At 43.7% G+C, this 27,276-nt stretch overlaps 1 protein-coding gene across 1 annotated transcript in view; it reads right to left on the reverse strand.

The window, feature by feature from the left end:
- MARCHF10 (membrane associated ring-CH-type finger 10) overlaps positions 1-27,276 on the reverse strand; it is a 100,559-nt gene that overhangs the window by 53,157 nt on the left and 20,126 nt on the right. Inside the window, exon 3 of the mRNA XM_005905332.2 lies at positions 25,769-25,888. Within this exon, the coding sequence (XP_005905394.1) occupies positions 25,769-25,888 (120 nt within the window). The remainder of the gene's footprint in view (positions 1-25,768; positions 25,889-27,276) is intronic.

The following is a 27,276-nucleotide window of genomic DNA, read 5'->3' on the forward strand; positions in this document are numbered from 1 at the left end:
ATCCATGGTTACAGCATCAAGAGCAGTTAATAGTGCCCACTGCTGCTGGTGGGTCTCTCCCCATCATCCTCAGCCAGAACGAGAATTTTTGCTTGCCCCAGGCGGTGGTGAGTCCAGAGGAGTTGGTGAAGAGACTCTTAATTGGGTGGGGTGTTAAGCCATGTTTATCCTTCCTTCCCCCATTCATTTGTACCTCTTGCTTTAACAGCACCAAACGTGAAAGAAAGTTTGGCCAGTTAAACCATGCCTAAAAGAGTTGGACACAACTTAGCAACTAAGCAACAAACAACAACAAAATTATGTTTGGAATCATGCATTTGCCTTTCAAATACATCTTTCTCTGGTTCCTGGTTCTATCAACCTGACTTCCAGTTGTGAATCCCTCTTTTTTCTTTTTTTTTTTAACTTTTTATTTTGTATTGGAATATAGCTGATAGTTTCAGGTGGACAGCAAAGGAACTCAGTCATACATATTACGAGTATGATAATCACTCGTGGGTCCAGAAATTACAGCTGAAAGTGAGTGTTTTGTCAGCTGGAAACTAAAACCACAATGGAAAGAACTAGAATACTTATAAATGCAGTGCTGAGTCTTTTCCTGCTTGCTTCATTGACTAATCTTAAGCCAATCACTTCAACATTTTGTGTTTTCATTTGTGTCTTGTCACGTACTCAGCCATTCTCATGCATCCTCTCTCGGGCAAGCCCATTATATTATCCAAGGAGGACGAGCCTTGGGTGAAAGAAGTTGTAGTAACTCATTCTGGCAATAAAATGTAAGATTAATATATAAGACTCTAGCCCAGCATGCTGGGAGTGAATCCTCACTGTCACACATAGTGACTGCGTGACATAGGGTTAGTTTTAGTTCATCTCTTTGCCTCTCAGGCTTTCTCATGTGTGAACAATAGTCCCTTCCTTTTGGTGGTTCTGTGAGGATGAAATGAGTTAAGATATGTTTGTTGCACTTAGAACACTGAGGAAGTGCCCTGTAAGCGTTGGCTTTTGCAATTAGCCATTCATGTTAAGCCGTTTAAACAATTAACTAGCTAACTACTGAACATTAACTGCTTGCTGTTGAAACCAAAACCGTAAGCCCCTCTGAGAAATTCTAATGGGTTTTCACATATTTCAAAGAGCAATGGACAGCAAGGTGTGGCAAGTCCTATACCAGACTCTTGATTTCTTCCAAAGGCTGTATAATTTATGATTGTGACATAAATAGCCAGCTGACATTTATCTAGCCTTAAGAAAAATATGGTACAATTTCCCTTTCAGACAATAAAGCTCTAATGGAAAATATTTAACATTGAAAGATTATCAGATGATAATTAAATTATACTGATTTAAAGCTGATTTTAAAAGTGTCTCCTCCTCTTGCAATTTTAAAGAGCAATTACAATTTTCATTTCTTCTCCCTTGTATTCCTATGTTGAAATGTCACACGGAGGTGGAGGCAACAGCACATTGCTATTCCTTTAAGAGGAAGAAAACTAGCTCTGTCTTTCAAAATCAAAGCCTGAAACATGAAACACAAACAAACAAACAAAACTGAAAAGCCTAGACTATATAATACATGTGTAGACATTAGATTCTCTCTTGGTAGTTTGAAAAGAGTCCTAAGAAAACCATGTTAATTAAAGAAACTATTGTTGAAATTAATTTGTATATAGGGTATTATGATTTTTGTAATTAACATTTTTCAAAGATTCCCCAGCTTGCTCTTTGGGCATCGTCCATAATAAAGTTGAGATATTACCTTAGTCAGAGCTAGAATCTCTCAAAAGTTCAGAAAGGGGCTTCCCTGGTGATCCAGTGGCTAAGATTCCATGCTCCCAATGCCGGGGGCCAGGGTTCAATCCCTGGTCAGAGAACTAGATTTTACATGCTGCAACTAAGAGTTTGCATGCTGCAAGTAAGACCCATCACAGCCAAATAAATAATATAAAAAATTCTAAATCAAACCAATTTTAAAAAAAAGAAAGAAAAAAAGTTCAGAGAAAAACTCATACAGGAAAAAGGAGGAATTTACCTTAGGGTATGGAAGTGGCACTGAGCACTGAAGTAGGACTTTGAAACATTATAATGGTTCTGGTTAGATCTTCTAGAAGGTGGAGACCCAAGAGCTGGGAAGTGGGATACATTTTCTCAGGGATGTGAGAGTGACTAGATCTCTAGACAAGGACCTACTGATGTTGAGTCTGAAACAGCAAGGTGACACTGAACAGAGATGATCAGAAGGGCAAGGAGACAGAAGTCATCAGGAACAGAAAGGATCAAGTCATTTTCCAGCTCTTGCCTGATGGCTCATTTCCAAGACCTAAGGAGCTGGTTCTCAACTGGTATGCCACCTCCCTCCTTCCCTCCCATTGCTGAATTCTGATTGATGTGTGCAAATCCCATTGTAGCCAGTGTCATGTGATGGATGAGCTGAGTGGATCTTATGACCTAGTGTAGAGATCAGGACATGACTTGCTGTGAATAAGAAAACAGGCAAAGAACAGTGTCAGGCTGGTGCCAGAGAAAGGCAGTGTGCTCGTTACATTTGAAATAAAGCATTCTCATGAGATTGTGAAAGAGAAGGATCAAGGTCGTGAAACTCGACACTCAAACAGTAAGGACACAGGAAGGGTGGCCAGGGGACTGTGGGTGCAAACGTGTGTCTTCCGAGCGTTGTCCCCAAAGTCCACATTCCTACTGTGCCTCAAACATAAAAACTGCCTTTGAAAATTGAGGGCAGCTTGTATAAATATAGCACTGGCCAAGAAGTTCATTCCGGTTTTTCTATTACATCATATGGGAAACCCCAAATGAACTTTTTGGCCAACCCAATAGCATTCTGGACAGGATGCGTACCTTTATGAATTAAAGAAATATAAAGTTAGCAGGTTCTATGCAGTCTCATAAAGCTGGCTAAATGTTTTCTCTTCTAGGGGGAAAAAAAAAAAAAAAACTGTCAGGGCAGCAATCCCTGGGTTGGGAAGATCCCCTGGAGAAGGGAATAGCAACTCACTTCAGTATTCTTGCCTGGAAAATCCCATGGACAGAGGATCCCGGTGGGCTACAGTCCATGGGGTCATAAGAGTCGGACACGACTTAACAGCTAAACCACCACCAAGGGCAGCAAAGTGCTTCCCATGTGCAGGACGATTTTGAAATTGCTTACCAGGACTGTAAACTTGAACAACAGTAAAGAATAGATTAGTAATTTTGGGGGGGGGTGGGATTTGAACTTGGGTCTCACTCACCTAAATCCCACCGCTTCTTCACCCCGTTTGTGTCTCCCACCTGAAGACGTGGCTGCCAGGTGGGGTTGGACGAGATCAGACTCAGCAGGAAAAGCTTTTGGGAGTCAGCTGGGCTGTCATGTACATGAATTTCATGAGCCGTTGTCTTCACCAACAACAGCTATAGAGAATATGCTCCTGTCTGCCATCTTTTCTGATTCTCATGCTAGCAATTTAGAATGATCCTGTCTGCGACACTGACCTGAGAGCAACAGTGGCCTTAGGGGTTAATGTCTTCATAATCTTTGATCACCTTTGGGGCTGCTCTCTGAAGGAGAGGCATTGTTGGTCTTTAGTAGAACCTGCTTCTTGTTTACGAGACATCCCCCTGGGGAAGGGCCTCTGGGTGAAAGCTTTGCAAGCTACTGAAATGGCAAACGTGACCTGTTTTATGACACTTGCTAGTATTTCTTAAACGCAGCTGAATCCCTCATGGGAAATGAAATCATGGTTGGTTTACATGGGTGGTAACCATACATGTTCATGCTTGGGGGACAAACGAATGTAGTGTTCTTTGAGATGGAGTTCTGTGTGGTGGGCAGTGAGTGAGAAAGCGGCATGTGGCCAGGAAATTGTTGGATTTAAAAAATTTGAACATTCCAATATAGTGTTCTGTAGCACACTGAGACTGCCCTCTGTGAGAGGAGCATCTGAAGAATGTGAAAGATGGCGCTTAAGTGGAGGTCATCCATGAAAAATACCTCCTACTCGAAACAATAAGTCATAAAACATTTAATTGAAAAACATCGTATGTACCTACTGTGTCTTCAGCCCCCACATACAAATAAGGCATTTGCAGTGTGTGTGTGTGCTCAGTCATGTCCAGCCCTTTGCAACTCCATGGACTGCCAGGCTCTTTGGCCCATGGGATTTCCCAGGCAAGAATACTGGAGTAGGTTGCCATTTCCTCCTCCAGGGGATCTTCCCAACCCAGGGATTGAACCTGTATCTCTTCCATCTCTTGCATTGGCAGGTGGATTCTTTGCCACTGCTCCATCTGGAAAGCCCATGCTTGCAATGGGAGAGGCACAGTACTAGCTGTACTAGCAAAACTATGTTTAGTTAAGTGATAAATGGGGTGGTACCGATTCTAAATTTCAGAGGCCTGCACAGCAAAAAAAGAAAAAAAGAACACGAGAAGTTAAGGGATGCTTCATGGAGGAGGTGGTATTTTCTAGGTGGTATTTGCTATGAAAGACTGATAGGAACTGGCTTTGGCTGGAGTCAGCACAGGAGCCAAGGTGTGGATGGAGTGACATGCGTGGTGTGATTCTCAGTGAGGCACGTGGCCAGAACAGAGGGCGTGGGGAACAGAGGTAAGAAATATAGCCGGCTGGCACAGTCCTCCACACATCGTGGGGGTCTCTGAGATTCAAGCAAAGGATGGAGAATCAATGCATTGGAGAATAGGGTCCAACTGAAGGTTTCTGAGTTGAAAGCTGTCATTTTAATGTGGTATTTGTGGTATTTAAGATTAGCTTGTATGTTTCTTTCAGGGAGAAAAAAATGAAGCATCCAGCCAATTTGCCAGTGAAATGATGTTTTTGTAGTTTCAATGGCTTATTTTCATAAAATGTAAGTCTTTCCTTTATTGCAAGAAAAATGCATGTTCATAATGGAAAACTAAAGACAAAGAGAGAAATTTTGAAGCATTCAAAGCTCCATTAACCTTGGAATAAAAACTGAAAATCGCTTGGTCTGTGTTGTTTCAGACCCCTTTTTAATGACTCTGTTGGAGACTGCTAGCTTTCCACTGAAATCTCTGCTCAAGTGATGAGAGCTGCAGCTGGGATGTGCCACCCACCTCGAACTCAATGACTCAGTTTCCCCTGCAACGAGGTGTTGCCCTGGGAGGAAAGACTCCCTAATGGGGTGGAAGGGGGAGTGATGTGTGCAGCATACTTCAGAGATCATCTGTGGCCCTGCACCTCAGCTGGAAAGGCAACAGCTTTGAAAGTCATGTGTTAATCAGAAACATCACAGGCCTGAATCCCTGTGAGTCCTAGTGGAGGAGAGATGCCTTCTGATCTGGTTCAGCCAACCTGGGCCATCATAGGTGTAAGAGATAAACCTCTGTCTTGATTGAGTCATCACATTTTTGGTCCCTTTGTTATAGCAGCTAACATTACCCTACACATATGTTTATGTATCTGCATAAATGTTTCTTCTCACAGCCATAGAATTGAACCATACTTTACATTGTCACTTAACAATACATTGCATCCATAGATACCTTTCTACAATTTTTTCAACCTTATTTTTAAAAATTTCAAATCTATGGAGAAGTTGAAAGAACAATAGAAATAACATCCATTACCCTTCACCTTGCCAATTTGTTTTCTCTCTCTCTCTCTATATATATATAATTAATATATATATTCTTTTTCTGAACAATTTAAAAGTGACTGGACTTCATGATACTCTTACCCCTAAATACTTCAACATGCATCTCCTTTCAAAATAGCCATTCTCCTACAAAGCCACAATACTGTTATCCTACCCAAGAGAATTTAATAGTTCCATAACATCACCTAATATGTAGAGCATCTTCAAACCAAACTGTCACCAAAATGTTTGTTCCGATCTACCATCCAATGAAGATCCACCAGTTGCATGCGCACTTGTTACGTCTCTTTAATTCTCGGCCCTTTTTGCCTTTTCATGATTTTTTCTGTTTGAAAAGTCTCAGCCTCGTAGAAGGTTGTGTGTTTTGGATTTGTAAGCTTTCTCATAATAAAATTGGGGGCTAATCATTTTGGGTAAGAATATTGCATAGGTGGTGATATCCATCTTTGTAACATCACCTCAGCACAAAACAACACTATTTGGTCTCTAGGGTAAGGAGCTGACTGCTAGATTTCTGACTGCTAGATTTTTTTTTAATATTATTTTTTAATATAAAAGTGCATTTTTCCCTTTTGTAATTAGTAGGTAATCTATCAGATGATTCTTTGACACTAAATAGCCTATTAATTACACATTTTATTCAATAATTTTAGCATCTTTTGATGTGCTTTGACTGAATTGATAATTACATCAAAGTAGCAAAATGATGATTTTTCTATCATTTCTTCTACAATTACTGGCTGGTATTCTTCTCTAAAGAAGAACTTTCCTTTCCTCCCTTCTTGTTTGTTTACTTGTTTGTTATCATCATTGTGGTCTCACGGGCATATTTTATTTAATTATCTCATCACATTTTTTGAGGCTCAAATTATACTAGCAGTGGTGAATGGGAATTCATTCTAGTCTGCTGTTGACTTGAATCTCTGAGCACTTCTTCGCTTTCGGGTACAGTAAAATTTCATAGCCTAACTGTGGACTTTACCTGGCTCAGACCTAGAATCAGTTGTTTTCCCAGTAAGCTCTGGTTCCTTCTAGTTTAGAAAGCTTTTTAGAAATCAATATCTGCTTGCTATGTGCATTCATTGCAAATAGAGGGACAGTGTTCCTAAGTCTTTTTGGTGAAATTAATTAGAAATATGTATTTTAAAAATTATGAGCTCGCAGAAATATTTAAAGTTAAAATTAAATATTTTATGGGGTTTTCCCTTCCTTTCTTTTATTTTCTCTCTCATATTTAAAATCTTTATTCCTCAGTCATATTAAAACATTTATTAATTTTTTACTCTGCAATACACAGGAAATAATTTCAGAATCACAATACAAATGTTACTCTAACAAACCACTAAGTAAAGTTTATTCTTTCTTAACAGTTCTCTTTGTCTTTACAATATATTCACATTGTACGGCTCTGTCGTAATTATTTCTGTTGGTCATTTAGGTTGCTTCCAACTTTTTCTGTGGTAAATGATGCTATGATGAATATTCTTATGTATTCATGCACATCATCAATTATTTCTTTATTCCTGAAGTGGGAATTTATATTGGTAGATTAACAGTATCACAAAGATTTACAAATTTTTGTTCCCAAACTGTATTAATTAACTGTATTAATGAAATGCTGTATTAATTTACATTTCCAGATGTACCTGCCAGATTCTACAAATATTCTCCAACTACATATTATCTTTTAGAAAGAATCTTTGTTATCTTGGGAAAATATTGTAATTTGTAACTTGTTTGTAATTTTAATTTAATTATTGAATAGGTTCATTTATTTAGCTCATCTGTTTAGAATCTATATTCCACCTATTTCTAAAAAGGGTCTGAAATGACTTAAAAGCTAAACTGAAAAGAGTGTAAAAAAATGGGAAAAGGCAAAACTAATTTATGGTGAAAACATGCAGAATAGTGGTTGCCTCTGAGGGATGGGGCAGGAATTGACTGGAAAGGGGCATGGGATAATGGAAATTCAGTGGGGGTCAGGTTATATGGTTACAAGCATTTATCAAAACTCATGAAATACTACTCTTAAAATCTGTATAAGTCACTGCAGGTAATTTTTACCTCTAAAATTTAAAAAATGGGAAAAAATAGAACAAATCAAATCACAAAAACCGTAAACAAATATTCAACTCTGGCTAATGATGTATGTACGTGTTAGTCGTTCAGTCGTGTCTGACTCTTTATGACCCCATGGACTGTAGCCCACCAGTCTCCTCTGTCCATGGAACTCTCCAGGCAAGAATACTGGAGTGGGCTGCCATTCCTTTTTCCAGAACGATGTATTGGGTTGGCCAAAAAGTTCGTTTGGGTTTTTCCATAACATCTTACGCTCAAGTTTTTTTCAGGGGGAAGTAGGTAGAGTACTGATGTTTGCAACTTACTTTGAAATGCACCAAAACACACGATGTCTCAACGGATGGATAAGGGGCTAGATACGTGATAAAACAAGTACAGCAAAGTGTCAGCACTGTGGTATCGAGGTGGTGGGGATGTGGATATTCATAGTACAGTTCTGTCAGCTTTTCTGTGTGTTTAGAAACTCTTGGTAAAATACTGGAGGGAGATGGAGCAGCACTAGAGATGTAGAAGTGCAGGTGTTTTCAGGGCTGCTGGGATAAACGAGGTACTTTTGGGGAATGCTGCTGGTCTTCGATTGTATGGTTCATCATAGACATTCGTTTCTTTAGATTAAAAAGTCTTAGCTGGGACTTCTTTGGTGGTCCGGTGGTTAAGAATCCACCTTCCAAGGCAGGGGACACAGGTTCGATCCCTGGTCTGGGAAGATCCCACAGGCCACAGAGCAACTAAGTCCCCACCCTGCAACTACGGAAGCCCACGAGCCACAACTAGAGGACATGGATGCCGCAATGAAGGGTCCCTCACGACGCAACAAAGATCAGTAAGTTAGGCCCAGCACAGCCAGATAAATAAATAAATATTAAAAAAACAATCTTTCTCTTCATGATATCATCAAGTAACAATGAGAGATCAGTGATCAACTCAGTAAAGTCAATGTAAGATAAATTTTAAAAGAAATTTCTTATCTCACACTTGGTGCTTTAGGATGAGCATACAGTTACACAAACAGGGACCTCCAATGGAAAAGGCGACATAGCTACTTCTGTTGGGAATATGAGAATAAGGACTCAAAGACTGCCCTTACAGAGCTGACAGGGACTTCCCTGGTGGTCCGGTGGTGATGACTCTACATGTCTATGGCAGGGGGCATGAGTTCGCTCCCTGGTTGGTGAACTAAGATCTTACATGCTGTGTGGTGCAGCCAGGAGAAAAAAAAAAAAGAACGAAGGGCCAGGCTGGGAACTTTAGCACTGGGCCTGTTGATGGGCAGCCAGAGTGAAGTGGGTTACATGTGAATAGGAAGTGCATCTTATTTTATGCATTTGAAAATATTATTGTGAGAAGAAGATGCAAAGAAGTCATCGTTGTTGCCTAAGAAGCCTGTGACAGAAAACCAGGATTAACTCCCAGGTGTAGAGTGAGAAGAGAAGCAAGCCTGGAAGAATCCCAGGACTGGAGAAGGGAGGAGCAGAAGCCAGGAGAGAATCAGGAGACTGTGGCTTCGTAGAAGCTCAGGGACACAGCATTTCAAGAAGTGTGGAGTGGCCAGATGAGTCAGAGCTGCCGAGAGGTCGAGCACAGTGAGGACCACAGGAGCCCTTCTGCACCACAGAAGTGGAAGGCGTATGATCAAGAGCCATTTCTGTGGAATGATGTGCATGGCAGCCAGGTTGGAGTGGGTTGCGTTGTGAGTAAGAGGTGGGGAAACAGAGTCACAATCAGAGTAAATGATTCTCCTAAGAACCTTGACTGTGAGGGAGAAGAAATAAGTGGAGGGGATGTGGACTCAAGGAAGGTCTGTTCTGCTCAAATTTTAGACAGGAAGCTTGGTGTTAGTTGCTCAGTTGTGTCTGACCCTTTGTGACCCCCTGGACTGTAGACCTCCAGGCTCCTCTGTTCATGGGATTTCCCAGGCAAGAATTCTGGAGTGGGTTGCCATTTCCTCCTCCAGAGGATCGTCCTGACCCAGGGATCCAACCCAGATCTCCCACACTGCAGGCAGATTCTTTACCATCTGAGCCACCAGGGAAGCCCTGAGAGATTAGGTCATTATTAAACACAGATGGGAAGGCTCTGGTACAGAGGTGGGAGGTGCAGGAATGGAAGGGACTATGGATGGAGTGAGGAGAGAGCTAGGAGGTGGGCTCCTGAGCAGAGGTGGGGAGGTTGATGACTGGATGGCAATGAGGGGAGGGCGGTGCAGTTTTCAGTGGCTTGGGTGCAGACCCAGAGACCATGGATGAGCAGGATTTTGTCAGAGAGGTATGGAAACAAAACAAAGGGCAAGGCAACGTAAAGAGGATCAAACACAGAACACAGTCTGCTTGGGAAGGGAAGTTTACCTAGAGGGGGCAATAAGAGGGCAAAGGGAGAGGAACCAGTGAACCAGAGGTTCCCCGTGGGAAGAAGTGTCACAGTAGAAGTGGTTGAGCAGAAGAGCAGGAAGGCTGGTGGTGACCAGTAATTTTTAGAGATGGAGAACTTTTATCTGGTGATGCCGATTAGGATGTGGTGTTGGGGAAGGTAGCAGGGAGGGATGGAGGGGGACCTTTAAGATGCTTGGGGAACTGAGGAGGCAGGGTGTGGCTGGATCACCCAGGTAGATGCTGAACTCATCTAGGCCAGGGGTCCCCAACCTCTGGACCACAGACAGGTACCTCCTGTCAGATCAGCAGTGGCATCAGGTTAGAAATAAAGAGCACAATAAACGTGATGTGCTTGAATCATCCCCAAACCATCCCCCGGCCCCTGGTCTGTGGAAAAGTGGTCTTCCACGAAACCGGTCCCTGGTGCCAAAAAGGTTGGGGACTGCTGATCCATGCTTGCGACCAGAGTTCAGGAGATGGGGTGGAGAGGAAGGGAGCCACGCCCGGTCCTCACTGAAGAGGGGAGAGTGGCCAGGAGACAACAAGGATGAAGGCAGGAGGGAATGGTGGAATAAAGAGCACAAGCCCCAGCGGATGGCATGTCCAACAGAGCCAGGGGAGCGGTCGTCTGAGAGCAGCATCAGGGAGCAAGAAGGGTGCCCTCCTGATCCTGAGGAAGGGCTGTGGGGGGATGTGAGCACCACCACGCCCTCCCCCAGGGGGTGCTCTGATGCACATTTCCTGTGCTGCGGGGAAACTGGCCCTGGCCCCTGACCTGCTCCCCAGGGTGCCTCTCCTTGACTCCGGCTGTCCCTTCCGCCTGTAACCTCTGCCCTACCTTGGCTCCCCACCCCCCACTCCCAGCTCCCCAGTACCTGCCCTAATATCCAACTGAAAATCAGCATCTCCAGGAAGGTTTCCCAGGTTTCCCTTGCCTTCTTATCACACTCATCAGATACTATCTTGATCTGCAGGCATTCATGTGATGTCTTATTTTACCAACACTATGAACTACCCGAGGGCGGGAGCGAGGCAGTTTATTCATCACTATCGCCCCATACCACCCAACACGGTGTCTTGGACACCAGTGATTTATAATTCTGTAAAAAGAAAGCAATGTAACAGTAAAACAAAGGGAGGTTTTATGATGAAATGTGGTAATTACAAATTATACTTAATGTAGGTATGCCTCTGAATAATCACATCTCGCAACTGAAAATTTAAAAAATTTTGATGTCTGAATTTTAATAGGTTTTTAACAAGTTTTTTGGTTTTAAAAAGCAGTGGAATCTTTTTTTTTTTTTTTAAGTAGGGGATTTTAATAAGAGGTTGCAAATGGAAACACACAGCACTACATAAAATGTGAAAAGAGCCACTTTATTATAATCTTCGCTCATGCAATTTCTGAGCTGCTCAGTCCAATTAACACGGGGAACTCTTGGGGTCAGAGGTCAGCAAGGCTCGGTACTGTGGATTTCACTGAGCGGGGATAACCAATTGGTGTTTGTCTGACCTGGCCGCATGGCAGAGTCGTCCTGTGGAAGGATTGACTCTAGGCTATCCTGCTTATCTGTTGAAAAGGCAGGACGATGCTCTGGAAGCAGCTGCAATTTGAACTGACAGTTGCCCCATTTTCCTGCCATGCCCTATTTTAAGATTACCTAGTGGAGCTCAGGCAAAGCACAGAAACAAAGAAGAAATGAGGTCCTGCTGGTTTTGCCCAGATGTAGTTATTCGCCTGCACCATTGCTGCTCTGAAAGGTCTTTGGGCCCTGGGTGTGTCCACAGAGGGGCCTGAGCTCCAGGTCTTCCAATTACTCTGTAATCTGATCACAACCTTAGCATGAAAGGTTCCCTTGGTATCTCTAATTTTCTTGAAGAGATTTCTAGTCGTTCCCATTCTGTTGTTTTCCTCTATTTCTTTGCATTGATCGCTGAGGAAGGCTTTCTTACCTCTTCTTGGTATTCTTTGGAACTAGGTAGCAAGAATCCACAGAAGAACTATACAAAAAAGATCTTCATGACCCAGATAACCATGATGGTGTGATCACTCACCTAGAGCCAGACATCCTGGAATGCAAAGTCAAGTGGGTCCTAGGAAGCATCACTATAAACAAAGCTAGTGGAGGTGATGGAATTCCAGTTGATCTATTTCAAATCCTAAAAGATGATGCTGTGAAAGTGCTGCATTCAATATGCCAGCAAATTTGGAAAACTCAGCCACAGGACTGGGAAAGTTCAATTTTCATTCGAATCCCGAAGAAAGGCAATGCCAAAGAATGTTCAAACTACTGCACAATTGCATTCATCTCACACACTAGCAAAGTAACACTCAAAATTCTCTAAGCCAGGCTTCAACAGTGTGTGAACCATGAACTTCCAGATGTTCAAGCTGGATTTAGAAAAGGCAGAGGAACCAGAGACCAAATTGCCAACTTCTGTTGGATCATCAAAAAAGCAAGAGAGTTCCAGAAAAATGTCTACTTCTGCTTTATTGACTATGCCAAAGCCTTTGACTGTGTGGATCACAACAAACTGTGGAAAATTCTTAAGAGATGGAGATAGCAGACCACCTGACCTGCCTCTTGAGAAACCTGTATGCAGGTCAAGAAGCAGCAGTTAGAACTGGACATGGAACAACTGACTGGTTCCAAATAGGAAAAGGAGATTGTCAAGGCTGTATATTGTCACCCTGCTTATTTCGCTTATATGCAGAGTACATCGTGCGAAATGCCAGTCTGGATGAAGCACAAGCTGGAATCAAGATTGTTGGGAGAAATATCAGTAACCTCAGATATGCAGATGACACCACCCTGGTGGCAGAAAGCGAGGAAGAACTAAAGAACCTCTTGATGAAAGTGAAAGAGGAGAGTGAAAAAGTTGGTTTAAAACTCATCATTCAGAAAACTAAGATCATGGCATCCAGTCCCATCACTTCATGGCAAACAGATGGGGAAACAGTGGAAACAGTGGCGGACTTTATTTTTTGGCTCTGAAGTCACTGCAGATGGAGACTGCAGCCATCAAATTAAAAGACGCTTGCTCTTTGGGAGAAAAGTTATGACCAACCTAGAAGCTTATTAAAAAGCAGAGACATTACTTTGTCAACAAAGGTCCATCTAGTCAAAGCTATGGTTTTTCCAGTGGTCATGTATGAATGTGAGAGTTGGACTATGAAGAAAGCTGAGCGCTGAAGAATTGATGCTTTTGAACTGTGGTGTTGGAGAAGACTCTTGAGAGTCCCTTGGACTGTAAGGAGATCCAACCAGTCCATCCTAAAGGAGATCAGTCCTGAATATTCATTGGAAGGACTGATGCTAAAGCTGAAATTCCAATACTTTGGCCCCCTGATGAGAAAAACTGACTCATTGGAAAAGACCCTGATGCTGGGAAAGATTGAAGGCAGGAGGAGAAGGGGAAGACAGAATAAGATGGTTGGATGTCATCACCAACTCAATGGACATGAGTTTGAGTAAGCTCCAGGAGTTGGTGATGGACAGGGAAGCCTGGCGTGCTACAGTCTACTGGGTTGCAAAGAGTCGGAGACAACTGAGTGATTGAACTGAACCGAACTGATCACAAAGAAAACCTCTGGTTCAGCCTGGTGAGTTACCTGGTGGAATGTTCAGTTACACCAAGATGACCTCTTATAAAATACGAGTGAGTCCTGGGTCAACTTTGGGCTAGTCTGAGTTTCCTCTGTCCACGGAGAACTGCTTGTGTGTTTGTGTGTGTGTGTGTGTGTCAGCAGGAAAGAAAGATGCTTTCATCTGAAAAGCCGGCAGTCTGAAGCAATGGTGGGCTCATGTCCAGAGGTCAGCTCCAAAGATTCTGCTCAGTCATGAGTCTGTTTTTTTTTAACTTTTTAATTTTGTATTGGAATATAGCTGATTACCGTTGTGGTAATTTCAAGTGCACAGCAAAGGGACTCAGCCATACACACACTAGTATCCATTCTCCCGCAAGGGGCTTCCCAGGTGGCTCAGCAGTAAAGAATCTGCCTGCCAATGCAGGAGCTTTGGGTTTCATCCCCGGGTTGGGAAGACCCCCTGGAGAAGGGCATGGCAACCCACTCTAGTACTCTTGCCTGGCTAAGCCCATGGACAGAGGAGCCTGGTGGGCCACAGTCCTTCGGGTCACAAAGAGTCAGACACCACTGAGCACACAGAGCGGCAGCAGCACACTCTCCTCCAAACCTCCCTCCCATCCTGGCTGCCCCATAAAACCGAGCAGACTTCCCTGTGCTGAACGGTAGGAGAGAGCTTCTTATGTCTCTGTGTTCTTGCCCACCTGGGATAAAAGGAACCTACCGAGAGCTTTAAAGGTGCCACCCGTCCCTTGGTGGTGGGAGAGCCTACTGAGCCAGGCTCTCTGTAGCTGGTTAGTCTGGTCATCAGCAGTGAGGTTATTTCCAGATGGCTGATGGCAGTTTCAATCTTCAGAGCCAGACTGGCCCTTGTTCACTGCCTGTCTTACCAAACCACCCTCCTCTGGATGATTTCAAGCCAGGCTGGGGATTGCTCACCACCCTGGTAACAGTACTCGCTTTCTTCTCTTGCTCAGGGGAGGAGTCCTGCTCCGGTTGCATCACTATGACTTCAACATGAGCATATTCCTAAAATGGTCTTGCGACTGTCAGTCTTCAAGCATTCATGGAGCGCTTAGCATGTGGTGGGCACTGGAAATGGAGTAACCACCAGGGCCTGCTCCTGAGTGACCCCCAGCCTGAGGAGACAGACACGTGTCCTAAGGTGTGCTTGAGCCTGGAGAGTGGTATGGGGACACAGTGAAGGAACGAAAACAAAACCACTGGACCCCCCAGTAGCTGCTCGGAAGCTCTTCCCAAAGGAAGTGCTTGCAGAGTTGAGGGTCAGGCCACCAATGGCCTTGAGGGCCATCAGGGCCATCAAACACTTTGCTAAGGTGTTTGAACTTGATCCTAAGACAATGGGGAACAACTAGAGAACTTTTAAAAAATGTATTTATTTATTTGGCTGCACTGGGTCTTAGTAGCAGCACACGGGACCTTTAGTTGCGGCATGTAGGACCTAGTTCCTTGACCAGGGATGGAACCTGGGCCCCCTGCATTGGGAACTCAGAGTCTTAGCCACTGGCCCACCAGGGAAGTCCCCACTAAAGAACTTTTAATAGCAGAGCGACACAATCTAATTTGCTTTTAGAAGGATCATTCTTACTGCTGCCTAGGACACTGGCCAGAAGGGTTGGGGTGAAGGTGAAATGGCCAGGAAAATGGCTCCTACAGTAATCCAGGCAAAAAGAAAAAAGGAAGATAGAGCTGTGTAAATGGAGGTGCTGGTGGACAGATCTCAAGACAGAGGAAGGTAAGACTCTCCAGCTCTGGTGTCTGACAGCTGTCAAATGTGAGAAGGAGAGGGCGGAGGAGTCTGAGGATCTCCAGAATTCTCCTGGGCAGAAAGAAGTTCAGGCAAAACAAACTCAAGCGAAGATTCTCACAGGTGTGCACCCGGCAAACCGTGGGCTGCGCATTCCATCGCCCTGACGTCCACGTCGGGTTCGAGATGTGGGGCGGAGGTGTGTAGTCACTCAGGGGCACCTCGAGGGCGAGGAATCTGCGCTAGAGTCAAGGGGGCGGTGGAGACAACACCTGGCCAGGTGTTAGGGATGACTCACAGCCTCCCAGGGTGGGGCAGTTGGAACGTGTGTGTGTGTGTGTGTGTGTGTGTGTGTGTTGTGTGTGACCCGCCTCAGCTACACACAGCCCCCAGGCAGGATGGGAGGCCCAGCCCATGGGGAGTCTGGCAACACACAAGAAGAAGTTAGAGAAAATCAAAAGAATGAGTCACAGAACACATATGCCATGTGCTAAGCTGGCTGCTTCCGTGACACCACCAAGGGTGTCGGTAGGTTGACACTGACAGATTAATGGGAGAACAAACAACTCCCTGAGAGCCGTTTGAAAGAGGAGAGGCTCAAGGTTTTCACAGGCAGGAGAGGCTGAAGAGAAAGGTAGTGAAAGGAGGCGTGCAAATATACCCAGGTCGGAGGAAAACCCAAACGCAAAGCAAGCCAGCTGACTCATCATCCGAGAGCGAACGTTTGCAAGGAGCTGTCATGGGCAAAGCGCTGTAGTTTGGATTACGCAGGGCTGATTTCTGGGAAACAAAACCCCTTCCTGGCCCATGAGATCTTGTCTTATCTTTTGGACTTGACTGTAATCTGGAGCAGTTTCCTAGTGGTTCAGTGGTAAAGAACCTGCCTGCAATGCAGGAGACGCAGGTTTGAACCTTGGATTGGGAAGATCCCCTGGAGAAGGAAATGGGAACCCACTCCAGTGTTTTTGCCTGGAAGTCCCACAGACAGAGGAGCCGGGCAGGCTATAGTCCATGGGGTCAGACACAATATAGCAACTAAACAACAACATAATCTGGAGCAGTGCTCTTCCACAGGATTTCTGCAACAGTGTTAATGTCCTGTATGGCAGCCCTGGACCACGAGTGGCTACTGAGCCTGGAACTGCATTTACAATTTTATTTTAATTAATTTATATAGCCTCACGTGGCTTATGTCCACTGTATTAAACAGCACAGTTTTATGTTTTTGCTTCCTTCATGTATGAACACACATTCTGACTTTTTAAGCCACTGCAGATTACTCGAAGAGGCTTTACTTTTCATTTCAACCTCTCAAGTTTGTATGGATGATCATGAACAAAACAATTAAAAATGTTTGTGTTGGGGAGCCGCCTCCACACTTGAGTTTCCCTTGCCTTCTGGAAGGTTCAGGTGATCTCGTGGAGGTAAACATCGTGCTGAGCCAGGCCTGGGGCAGAGCCAGCTGTTGCTGGAGTCAGGTTCACCGCCTCCTTCCAGTGTCACGTTGGGTCCTTGTGGCGTGGGATCTAGACATCGAGCTGCTCAGTTGCTGATGCTGGGAGGAGGATAATCTTATTCCTGTTAGCAAGGGGTGCTCTTGAAAAACTGAGGGCTGGTCACCTTCTTTGCCGATCCTGTAAATATTGCGTGCGTCCTCAATCCTTGACATTTGTGCTTTTGGAAGTTCCCATCTGGCACGGATGCAGGGTCTTAGAAGATGAGAAGGGTCCACGATGACTTTCTCCACTGAAGGTTCCTGTCACCCAGTCAATTTCACCATTTTCTGTGGGGAGACTGGGGCTCCTGACCCTTCTCTGTGAAGTCTTGAGAGGCTTAGGGTTAATATCCTGGTGTCCCTGTCATCACAGCAGGCTCCTCTGGGCCATCAGTGTCCTGGGGACACTGTTTCCTGTTTATACTGAGAGACTGCTTTGCTTTTTATATTCTTTTTTTTTTTTTGATGTGGATCATTTTAAAAGTCTTTATTGAATTTGTTACAATATTGTTTCTGTTTTACGGCTTGGCTTTTTGGTGGCAAGAAATGTGGAATCTTAGCTCTGCTCCCAGGGACGGAACCCGCACCCTCTGCATGGAAGCACAGTCTTAGCCACTGGCCCACCATGGAAGTCCCTGCTTTGCCCTTTAATCTACTAAATCATCCAAGGTCTCGTTGGTTCTGCGGAGCTGCTGTTTATTTCCCTGTTAAATTCTAATTTGATTAAACAGCTCAGGGTTGTAGGTAACTTTGCAAAGGGACTAAAATTAAGTTGCTACATTAGGTTGGCTTTTAGACATGTGGCCTGGGACCAGGCTGAGGGGAAAGAAGGCACTCCAGAAGCCTCAGGAGCTGCTCCTCCATACGTAAGTGTTGGAGCATCATTTGCAGAAATAGCTGGACACCAAGGCAATTTATTATGAATCTAATGTTCGTATGACACTTGAGAGGCTCACTCATTCTTACAGTGATCCCATGAGATAATAGCATAATAATAAGGATCTCCTTGATGGGAAATTGAAGTGCTTAGAAGTAAAGTGCTTTGTCTGAATTTGCACTGTAATGAGGGGCAGAGCTGGCCCTCGATGGTAAGTGTTCTTTGTACTGTGTCACATCACTAACTTAAATGCATTTAGGAGAAGCCACTTTATTTATTTATTTTGGTAATTTTTAAAAATTGAAGTGTAGTTGATTTACAGTGTTGCATTAATTTCGGCTGCACAGCAAAGCAGTTCAGTTATACAGACATTCTTTTTTTATATTCTTTTCCATTATGGTTTATCACAGTATATTGAATAGAGTTCACTGTTTTATACAGCAGGACCTTGTTGCTTATCCATTCTATTTATAATGGCTTACATCTGCTAACCCCGACCTCCCACTCCATCCCTCCCCCAAACCTCTTCCCGTTGGCAACCACAAGTCTGTTCTTTATGTATGTGAGTCTTTTTCTGTTTCATAGATAAATTCATTTGTGTCATATTTTAGATTTCACATATAAATGATATCATATGGTATTTGCCTTTCTCTTTCTGACTTTATTTAGTATAATAGTCTCTAATTGTATCCATGTTGCTGCAAATGGCATTATTTTATTTTGTTAATGGCTGAGTAGTATTCCATCATATATATGTACCACATCATTTTTATCCATTCATCTGTTGATGGATATTTAGGTTATTTCCATACCATGGCTATTGTGAATAGTGCGGCTATGAGCATAGGTGTGCATGTGTATTTTTGAGTTTCAATTTTGTCTGGGTAAATGCCCAGGAGGGGGATTGCTGGATCATATGGTTATTCTATTTTTAGTTTTCTAGGGAACCTCCACAGTGTTTTCTATAGTGGCTACACCAACTTCCATTCCCACCAACAGTGCAGAAGGGGTCCCTTTTCTAGAAGGTGCTGCTTTAAAGACCAGCTCAGCACAGGCTTGCCGAAGATTGCTTTATCTTCGATTTAGACTGAGCACCAAGCCTCAGGAGTAAGGAGGTTGGGCCATAAGGGAAGGGTTACCATGTTAGCTGCGCATTTGGGGATCTGCCCACCCCCCAGGCAGGTGCTTGGAAATGATTTCTTGATACTGTAGCTATTCAGTTCAGTTTAGTTCAGTTGCTCAGTCATGTCTGACTCTTTGCAACCCCATGAATCGCAGCACGCCAGGCCTCCCTGTCCGTCACCAACTCCCGGAGTTCACTCAAACTCAAGTCCTATAGCTATTACTTAATGGCAAATGCCTCACTTATTCCAGGCCCATCAGCATTGTGATGGCCTGAGACTGAGTTAAGGAATGAACGAGTAATGGAAATTGTAATACAAGTGTCAAAATGAGGTGGTGGCATGCCTTACCTCATGATTGTACAGTTGGAAAAATTCCCATGGATTAAGCCATCCACTCTCACACAACCCACTGAATCAGGGAATGAACTTTCCTTCTCCAATCTGAGGTGAAACCTCCCTTCGAGTTTGCAGCCATAGCCACCTTCACAAGGATATTACTCAGGGGAGTGTTCTCCTAAGGAAGAGGACTTGGATTGGGTTCACGCTATCTCATTGGACTGTATCTTTCTCCTGCCCCTTTCTTTGCTTTTTTCTCTTTTAAAAATATTTGTTACATTCTTTTTCTCTTTAAAAAATATTTGTTATATTCTAATTAAAAATAATTTTATTTATTTATTTTTGGCTGTGCTGGGTCTTCGTTGCTGCTCGGGCTTTTCTCCAGTTGCGGCGAGCAGGGGCCACTCTTCGTTGCAGTGCACGGGCTTCTCACTGAGGCGGCTTCTCTTCTTGCGGATAACAGGCTCTAGGCACGTGTACTTCTAGCTGCAGCTCCAGGGTCTCTAGAGCTCAGGCTCAATGGCTGTGGCGCACGGGCTTAGTTGCTTTGCGGCATGTGGAATCTTCCTGGATCAGGGATTGAACCTGCATCTCCCGCATTGGCAGGTGGATTCTTTACCACTGAGCCATCAGGGAAGCCAGCTTCATCTGTATTTACAGCCACTCCCCCTGGGCTTGCATGACCGCCTGAGCTCCGCCTCCTGTCAGATCAGCAGCGGCATTAGACTCTCATGGGAGCATGAACCCTACAGTGAAATGCACATGCGGGGATCTAGGTTATGTGGAGAAGGAAATGGCAACCCACTCCAGTATTCTTGCCTAGAGAATCCTGTGGACAGAGGAGCCTGGCGGGCTGCTGTCCATAGGGTCGCACAGAGTTGGACACGACTGAAGCAACTTAGCATGCATGCATGCATTGGAGAAATGGCAACCCACTCCAGTATTCTTGCCTGGAGAATCCCAGGGACAGAGGAGCCTGGTGGGCTGCCATCTATGGGGTCGCACAGAGTTGGACACGACTGAAGCGACTTAGCAGCAGCAGCAGGAGGTTATACACTCCTGATCAGAATCTAATGCTTGATGGTTTGAGGTGGAGCTGAGGTGGTGATGCTAGCTACTGCTGTAAATACAGATTATTATTAGCAGAGAGGTTTGACTGCACAGAGACCATAGTAAATTCCACCGATTCTGCATTATGGTGAGTTGTATAATTATTTACTATACATCATAATGTAATAATAATAGAAATAAAGTACATAATAAACGTAATATGCCTGACTCATCCCCCCAAACCATCCCCTTCCCCTGAGTCCGTGGAAAAATTGTCTTCCACAAAACTGGTCGCTGGTGCCAGAAAGCTTGGGGACTGCTAACATAAGGGTTCTCTGGCTTCACTTGTACCAGGCAGAAGTCAAAAGATGGAGTGAGAAGTGATTAGCATTATAAGCACACAAGCCAGATGGCTGTTGAGAAGGATGCCTTGAGTTACATCTCCCCTCACCTTGCCCTGCCTGCACTTTTGATCCAGAGGCAACCCCCTCCAAGATCCTCCAAGGAATGTCTGTAATCAGGGAGTGAAGCAGAGGTGAAATTCACTGTGGAAAACTCGAATTTTGTCACTTTTTTTTTTTAACCTTGTAAATCAACCCTTTAATTTTCCTTTAATTAAATACTACTTTGTAGGATAAAATGTTCCCACATTTATTGCCAATCCAATGTTTTGTGATGAATGATTTAGAGAATCTATCTTGGTACTTAGGTCCTTATGTGTGTGTGTGTTCAGTCATGTCCAACTCTTTGCGACCCCATGGACTGTAGTCTGCCAGGCTCCTCTGTCCGTGGAATTCTCCAGGCAAGGAATACTGGAGTGGGTTGCCATTTCCTTCTTCACATAAGTCCTTAGCTTATTAATAAATAGGGTTATGACTGCCCTCATTATTTATAATATGAATAAATTCAATAAAAATTGATATAACTTTATAGGTTTGTAAGAAATATTAATTGGGTTAACCACTATTATTTTTTCTGCTTTAAAAAAAATACTTTTTATTTTGTATTGGGGTATAGCCAATTAACAAATAATGTGATAGCTTCAGGTGAACAGCAAAGGGACTCAGTTATACATATATATGTATCCATTCCCTTACAAGTTCAGTTCAGTTCAGTTGTTCAGTCATGTCCAACTCTTTGTGACTCCATGAACCACACCACGCCAGACCTCCCTGTCCATCACCAACTCCCGGAGTCCACCCAAACCCATGTCCATCGAGTTGGTGATGCCATCTAACCATCTCATCCTCTGTCATGCCCTTCTCCTCCCACCTTCAATCTTTCCCAGTATCAGGGTCTTTTCAAATGAGTCAGCTCTTTGCATCAGGTGGCCAAAGTTGGAGTTTCAGCTTCAACATCAGTCCTTCCATGAACACTCAGGACTGATCTCCTTTAGGATGGACTGGTTGGATCTCCTCACAGTCCAAGGGACTCTCAAGAGTCTTCTTCATCACCACAGTTCAAAAGCATCAATTCTCCGGTGCTCAGCTTTCTTTATGGTCCAACTCTCACATCCATACATGACCACTGGAAAAACCATAGCCTTGACTAGACGGACCTTTCTTGGCAAAGTAATGTCTCTGCTTTTGAATATGCTGTCTAGGTTGGTCATAACTTTCCTTCCAAGGAGTAAACATCTTTTAATTTCATGGCTGCAGTCACCATCTGCAGTGATTTTGGAGCCCAGAAAAATAGTCAGCCACTATTTCCACTGTTTCCCCATCTATTTCCCATGAAGTGATGGGACCAGATGCCATGATCTTCGTTTTCTGAATGTTGAGCTTTAAGCCAACATTTTCACTCTCCTCTTTCACCTTCATCAAGAGGCTCTTTAGTTCTTCACTTTCTACCATAAGGGTGGTGTCATCTGCATATCTGAGGTTATTGATATTTCTCCCGGCAATCTTGATTCCAGCTTGTGCTTCCTTCAGCCCAGCGTATCTCATGATGTACTCTGCACATAAGTTAAATAAGTAGGGTGACAATATACAGCCTTGACGTACTCCTTTTCCTATTTGGAACCAGTCTGTTGTTCCATGTCCAGTTCTAAACTCCCCTCCTATTCAGGTGCCACATAAAGTTGAGCAGAGTTCCATGTGCTTTACAGTAGGTCCTTGTTGATTATCCATTTTACATGTAGCAGTGTTTTGTCGCTCTTCCTGATAGAGAAGGTGCAGCCTGGAAGGCACTTGTACGACAGTGAAAATTGAAAATGTCAGTTGCGTCTGACTCTTGGCAAACCCATGGACTGTAGCCCATCAGGCTCCTCTGTCTATGAAATTCTCCAAGCAAGAATACTGCAGTGGGTAACCATTGCCTTCTCCAGGAGATCTTCCCAACCCAGGGATAGAACCTGGGTCTCCTGAAATGCAGACAGATTCTTTACTGTCTGAGCCATCAGGGCAGCCCTGGCACTTGTACAATCAATACCCAAGCCCTTGGGACAGCATCATCTGGAAAAAATCGGGAGTATTCAGTCATGTTTTGAGTTCTCTGGCATACCGAGGTGCCGTGACACAAAGCCAACATGAAAAATCCTGTCCTTGGGCTTTAGAAATTGCCAGTTTTATGCATTTCACCACATATTTTTGTCTTTATTTCATAATTACTTTTATATGTACAACTGTGTCCTTTTTTAGATGTGGTCTGAGTGTTTTGCAATGCTGTCTTAAAGCAGCAGTCCCCAATCTTTTTGGCACCAGGGACCAGTTTCATGGAAGACAATTTTCCCACAAATCGGGGGCGGGGGGATGGTTTCAGGACGATTCAAGCACATTACACTTATTGTGCACTGATTTCTATTATTATTACATCAGCTCCACCTCAGATCATTAGGGATTAGATCCCGGAGGTTGGGGATGCCTGCCTCAAAGAATGAGTAATTTTTACAGCATGAAACTTCAAGTCCTAGAATATCCCAAATGCATGAGTGTTGCCGTGCAAAATGGCCAAGACTCTGCACGTGAGACTTTGCATGAAAATAGAAGAAGAACCCAGCTGCCTATTTGTTTAGTAATTCCAGTCTAGGAAGATTGCTATGCTACTGTTTGAAATTACGTTACTTTTTTTTCTTTTTTCATCTGTCCTTGATTTTTGTTTCTAAGTGCAAAACTGGGAGAATTTATCTTAATGCTAAAAATGTGTTGGTCTAGCCAAACTAGATTTAAGTTTTGGATTAATCTCACTCCATAAGTTTAATCAGCACCAGGCATTTTATTTGGTCCTTGACTAACAGGAAAAGATGGTCTTCCCTGGTGGCTCAAGTGGAAATGAATGTGCCCGCCAATGAAGATGTGGGTTTGATCCCAGGTCGGGAAGATCCCCTGGAGTAGGAAATGGCAACCCACACCAGCATTCTTGCCTGGGAAATCCCTTGGACAGAGGAGCATGATGGGCTACCATCCATGGGGTCACAAAAGAGTCAGACACAACTTAATGACTAAACAATAACAACCAGCAGGAAAAGATGCAGGCGGCGTGTTCTTCTCAGAGCTGCCAATATTGTGAGGTAGTTTCTTTCACCTTCGGGCTTCAGGTGGAATGTTTTATTGTGCAATTTTATGTTCCTTAATAGGGAGTATAGGTCTCTCCCAGGGATATATCCATAATCATCAATCACTGATGTTTTTAAGGTGTCCTTTGAACATTAAATAACTGCTATGTGAATGTCCTAGATTAGAGAAGAAATCCCAACAAGAACTTGATTGATATCAGGTATCCAGGATCTATCTCAGGGATCCATACTACTGATAGAGAAGAGAGCCCATCCTCCAGAGTATATTTTAGGCATAAAATATTAAATAAGAATTCATAAAAGGCATATACTCATCTTAAATCAATTCTCCATACTAACAACTGGTGTTGAATGCAGCCTGCGGTATTCAGTGCTTACATAGGATAAGTAAAACCTTACACAGATAAGATCTTAAACATGAAATATGATCATACAGCTCAGTGGTTCAGAGCCACCCTCTCAGGGGTCAGACTGCCTGGAAAGGAATGTGTGTGTGTGTGTGTGTGTGTGTGTGTGTGTGTTGTGTTAGTTGCTCAGTTGTGTCTGACTCTCTGTGACCCCATAGACTAGCTCATCAGGCTCTTCTGTCCATGGAATTCTCCAGGCAAAGATAGTGGAGTGGGTTGCCATTTCCTTTTCCAGGGGAAGAAGGATCTTTCTGACCTGAAGATCTGGGGGATCTTCCTGACTCAGGGGTCAAACCCGGGTCTCCTGCATTGCAGGTGGATTCTTTACTGTTTGAGCCACCAGGGCATACTGGCTGTGAAATCTTAGGTAAACTTCCTTAATTTTTCTAAGGCTCAGTTTTCTCATCTATAAAATGAGGCTATAACCTGCAAAGAGATTTATGAGAATTCAATAAATGAATAGGTAAAAGCGCCTAGCATGGTACTGGAACATTGTAATCACTCAAGTGATGGTAACTATTACTACTGTTGTTATCATTTTCATGTTGCTGTTATGTTGGAGTGGTCTAGAGGCTAAGTCGTGTCCGACTCTTTGCAACCCCGTGGACTGTAGCCCACCAGGCTCCTCTGTCTATGTGATTTTCCAGGCAAGAATACTGGAGTGGGTTGCCATTTCCTTCCCCAGGGGATCTTCCCCACCCAGGGATTGGACCTGGGTCTCCTGCTTTGCAGGCAGATTCCTGATCTTATTTTATTTATTTATATTTATTTTTGGCTGCACCGGGTCTTTGTCGCAGTACACAGGCTTCTCACTGCGGTGGCTTCTCTTGTGGCCATAAGCTCTGGGTGCTCAGGCTTCAGGAGTTGCAGCACGAGGGCTGGGGGTTCTGGCACGCAGGTTTTGTTGCCCCGAGGCATGTGGAGTCTTCCCACACCAGGGATCGAACCCGTATCCCCTGCTTTGGCAAGTGGATTCTTTACCACTGGACCTCCAGGAAAGTTCCTATATTGGTCTCATTATTTATTAGTATCATCCAGACAAAAATACTTGAACAATTTCTAGTTATTACATGATGCAATTATTACTGCATTTTACTCTATTTGAAATAAAATCTATACTAAGCAATGCAATGGGTAAGATCATAAGCCTGCATATATATGTCTCTATATAGACAGATCAAGTAGGCATAGATACAGGTATATAGATATAGTATGATACTGCACTTTAGAAGGCCCAGTGCTTCCAACTCTTAAACAGTCGCAGCATTTCTGATTTGGATGGTACCTCTCCACTGGACCCTTTATGTATAGGAAAGAAGAGTGAGACTCAACAGGGTAAAGAGGGAGGGTCACACAGCAGAGGAGGAGCAGGCATGGTGGGGCTGGTAGCCAGGATGAGAGTTTCTCCCGCTGTCTCTCCCCGCCCTGCCCTTTGAAATTCTTAAACATCATGCACACAGACACACATACACACACACACACACACACCCCCTCTGCAGCAAAAAAAGTGTCTCCCAGAGTTCGAAGTACCTGTTTGGAAGATGACCCGCTTGAAAACCGGGATCTCTCAAAATTTGTCTCTTGCCCCCAAAATTGATCTCGTTTCTTCTCATTTGGGTCTCTTTTGTATTCCTGTCGTCTTAGACAAGCCTGCAGAATAACAACAAAAATGTTTCTTTGGCTTAGGTCTACAACTGGCTCTGATAACCTTATGCTTGGAATTCCTATTATGAGGAACATGCAATACAGGCGTCCATATCTAAGTGTTCACCAATACCTCTTATCAGGTGTAAAGATACCCAGGCATCATTTCCTCCTCTCTTTGCCCCAAATGCCAGGTCAAGAATATTAGCTGCTGCCTTAACAAATTCAAACAACAGAGGCATTTTGTCAAGTACTTACCCCAAAGCTGCCTTTTAGAGCTGCCTTCTAGCTCTTTCTAGTACACTGTATTTACTTCTCTTTCTGTTCTCAGCCTCCCTTTTTTAAAAAACTGAAGTATGGTTAATTTACAACGGTGTGTTAGTTTCAGGTATACAGCAAAGTGATTCAGGTATACACACACACACACACACACACACACACACATATTCTTTAGATTCTTTTCCATTATAGGTTATTACAAGATATTGGATATGGTTCCCTGTGCTATACAACAGGTCCTTGTTGTTTATTTTACATATAGTAGTGTGTATCTGTTGAAGAAGGCAATGGCACCCCACTCCAGTACTCTTGCCTGGAAAATCCCACGGACGGAGGAGCCTGGTAGGCTGCAGTCCATGGGGTCACTAAGAGTCGGACACGGCTGAGCGACTTCACTTTCACTCTTCACTTTCATGCACTGGAGAAGGAAATGGCAACCCGCTCCAGTGTTCTTGCCTGGAGAATCCCAGGGACAGGGGAGCGTGGTGAGCTGCCGTCTATGGGGTCGCACAGAGTAGGACACGACTGAAGCGACTTAGCAGCAGTAGCAGCAGCAGTGTGTATCTGTTAATCCCCAAACTCCTAATTTATCCCTCCCCTCATTCTTATTCTCTTCATTCTCCTCATGCTCACCTCCATTGCTCTATATCCCCTTGGGTCAGATTCCAAGTTACAGGGTAGAATTCTGTAGATTTCCAGCTACAGGATAAGAATTTTCACACATGAGAACTTTAGCACATCGCTGTTCCTTCCGCTTGGAATACCTTTCGCAGCACGCTCTCTTGGCAAACCCTGCTTATCTGCTAAGAACCAGCTCACAGGGCATCTCATCCCTGTAGTTTCTACCCTGACTCAGGGTATATTCTTCCCCAGCCCTATTAATTGCTCCTGTATACATACGTGACTTGAATTATGCAACTTTTCCACTATTGTATTTAGTTGTTTTATTTTTTGAGCCTGTTTCTACTGCTGATCAGCAAGAAATCCTGAGGGTAAAGACCATGTCTTTTGAATCCTCCAGCATCTAGCACTTAATGTTAGCTAAATTTGCTTTTTGTTTTGGAGGGAACTATCTATTCCCAAATGCAAAAATAAATAAAACAACCAAAGAATTG

This window comes from Bos mutus, chromosome 19 (genome assembly GCF_027580195.1).
Source record: "Bos mutus isolate GX-2022 chromosome 19, NWIPB_WYAK_1.1, whole genome shotgun sequence".
Taxonomy (NCBI): domain Eukaryota; kingdom Metazoa; phylum Chordata; class Mammalia; order Artiodactyla; family Bovidae; genus Bos; species Bos mutus.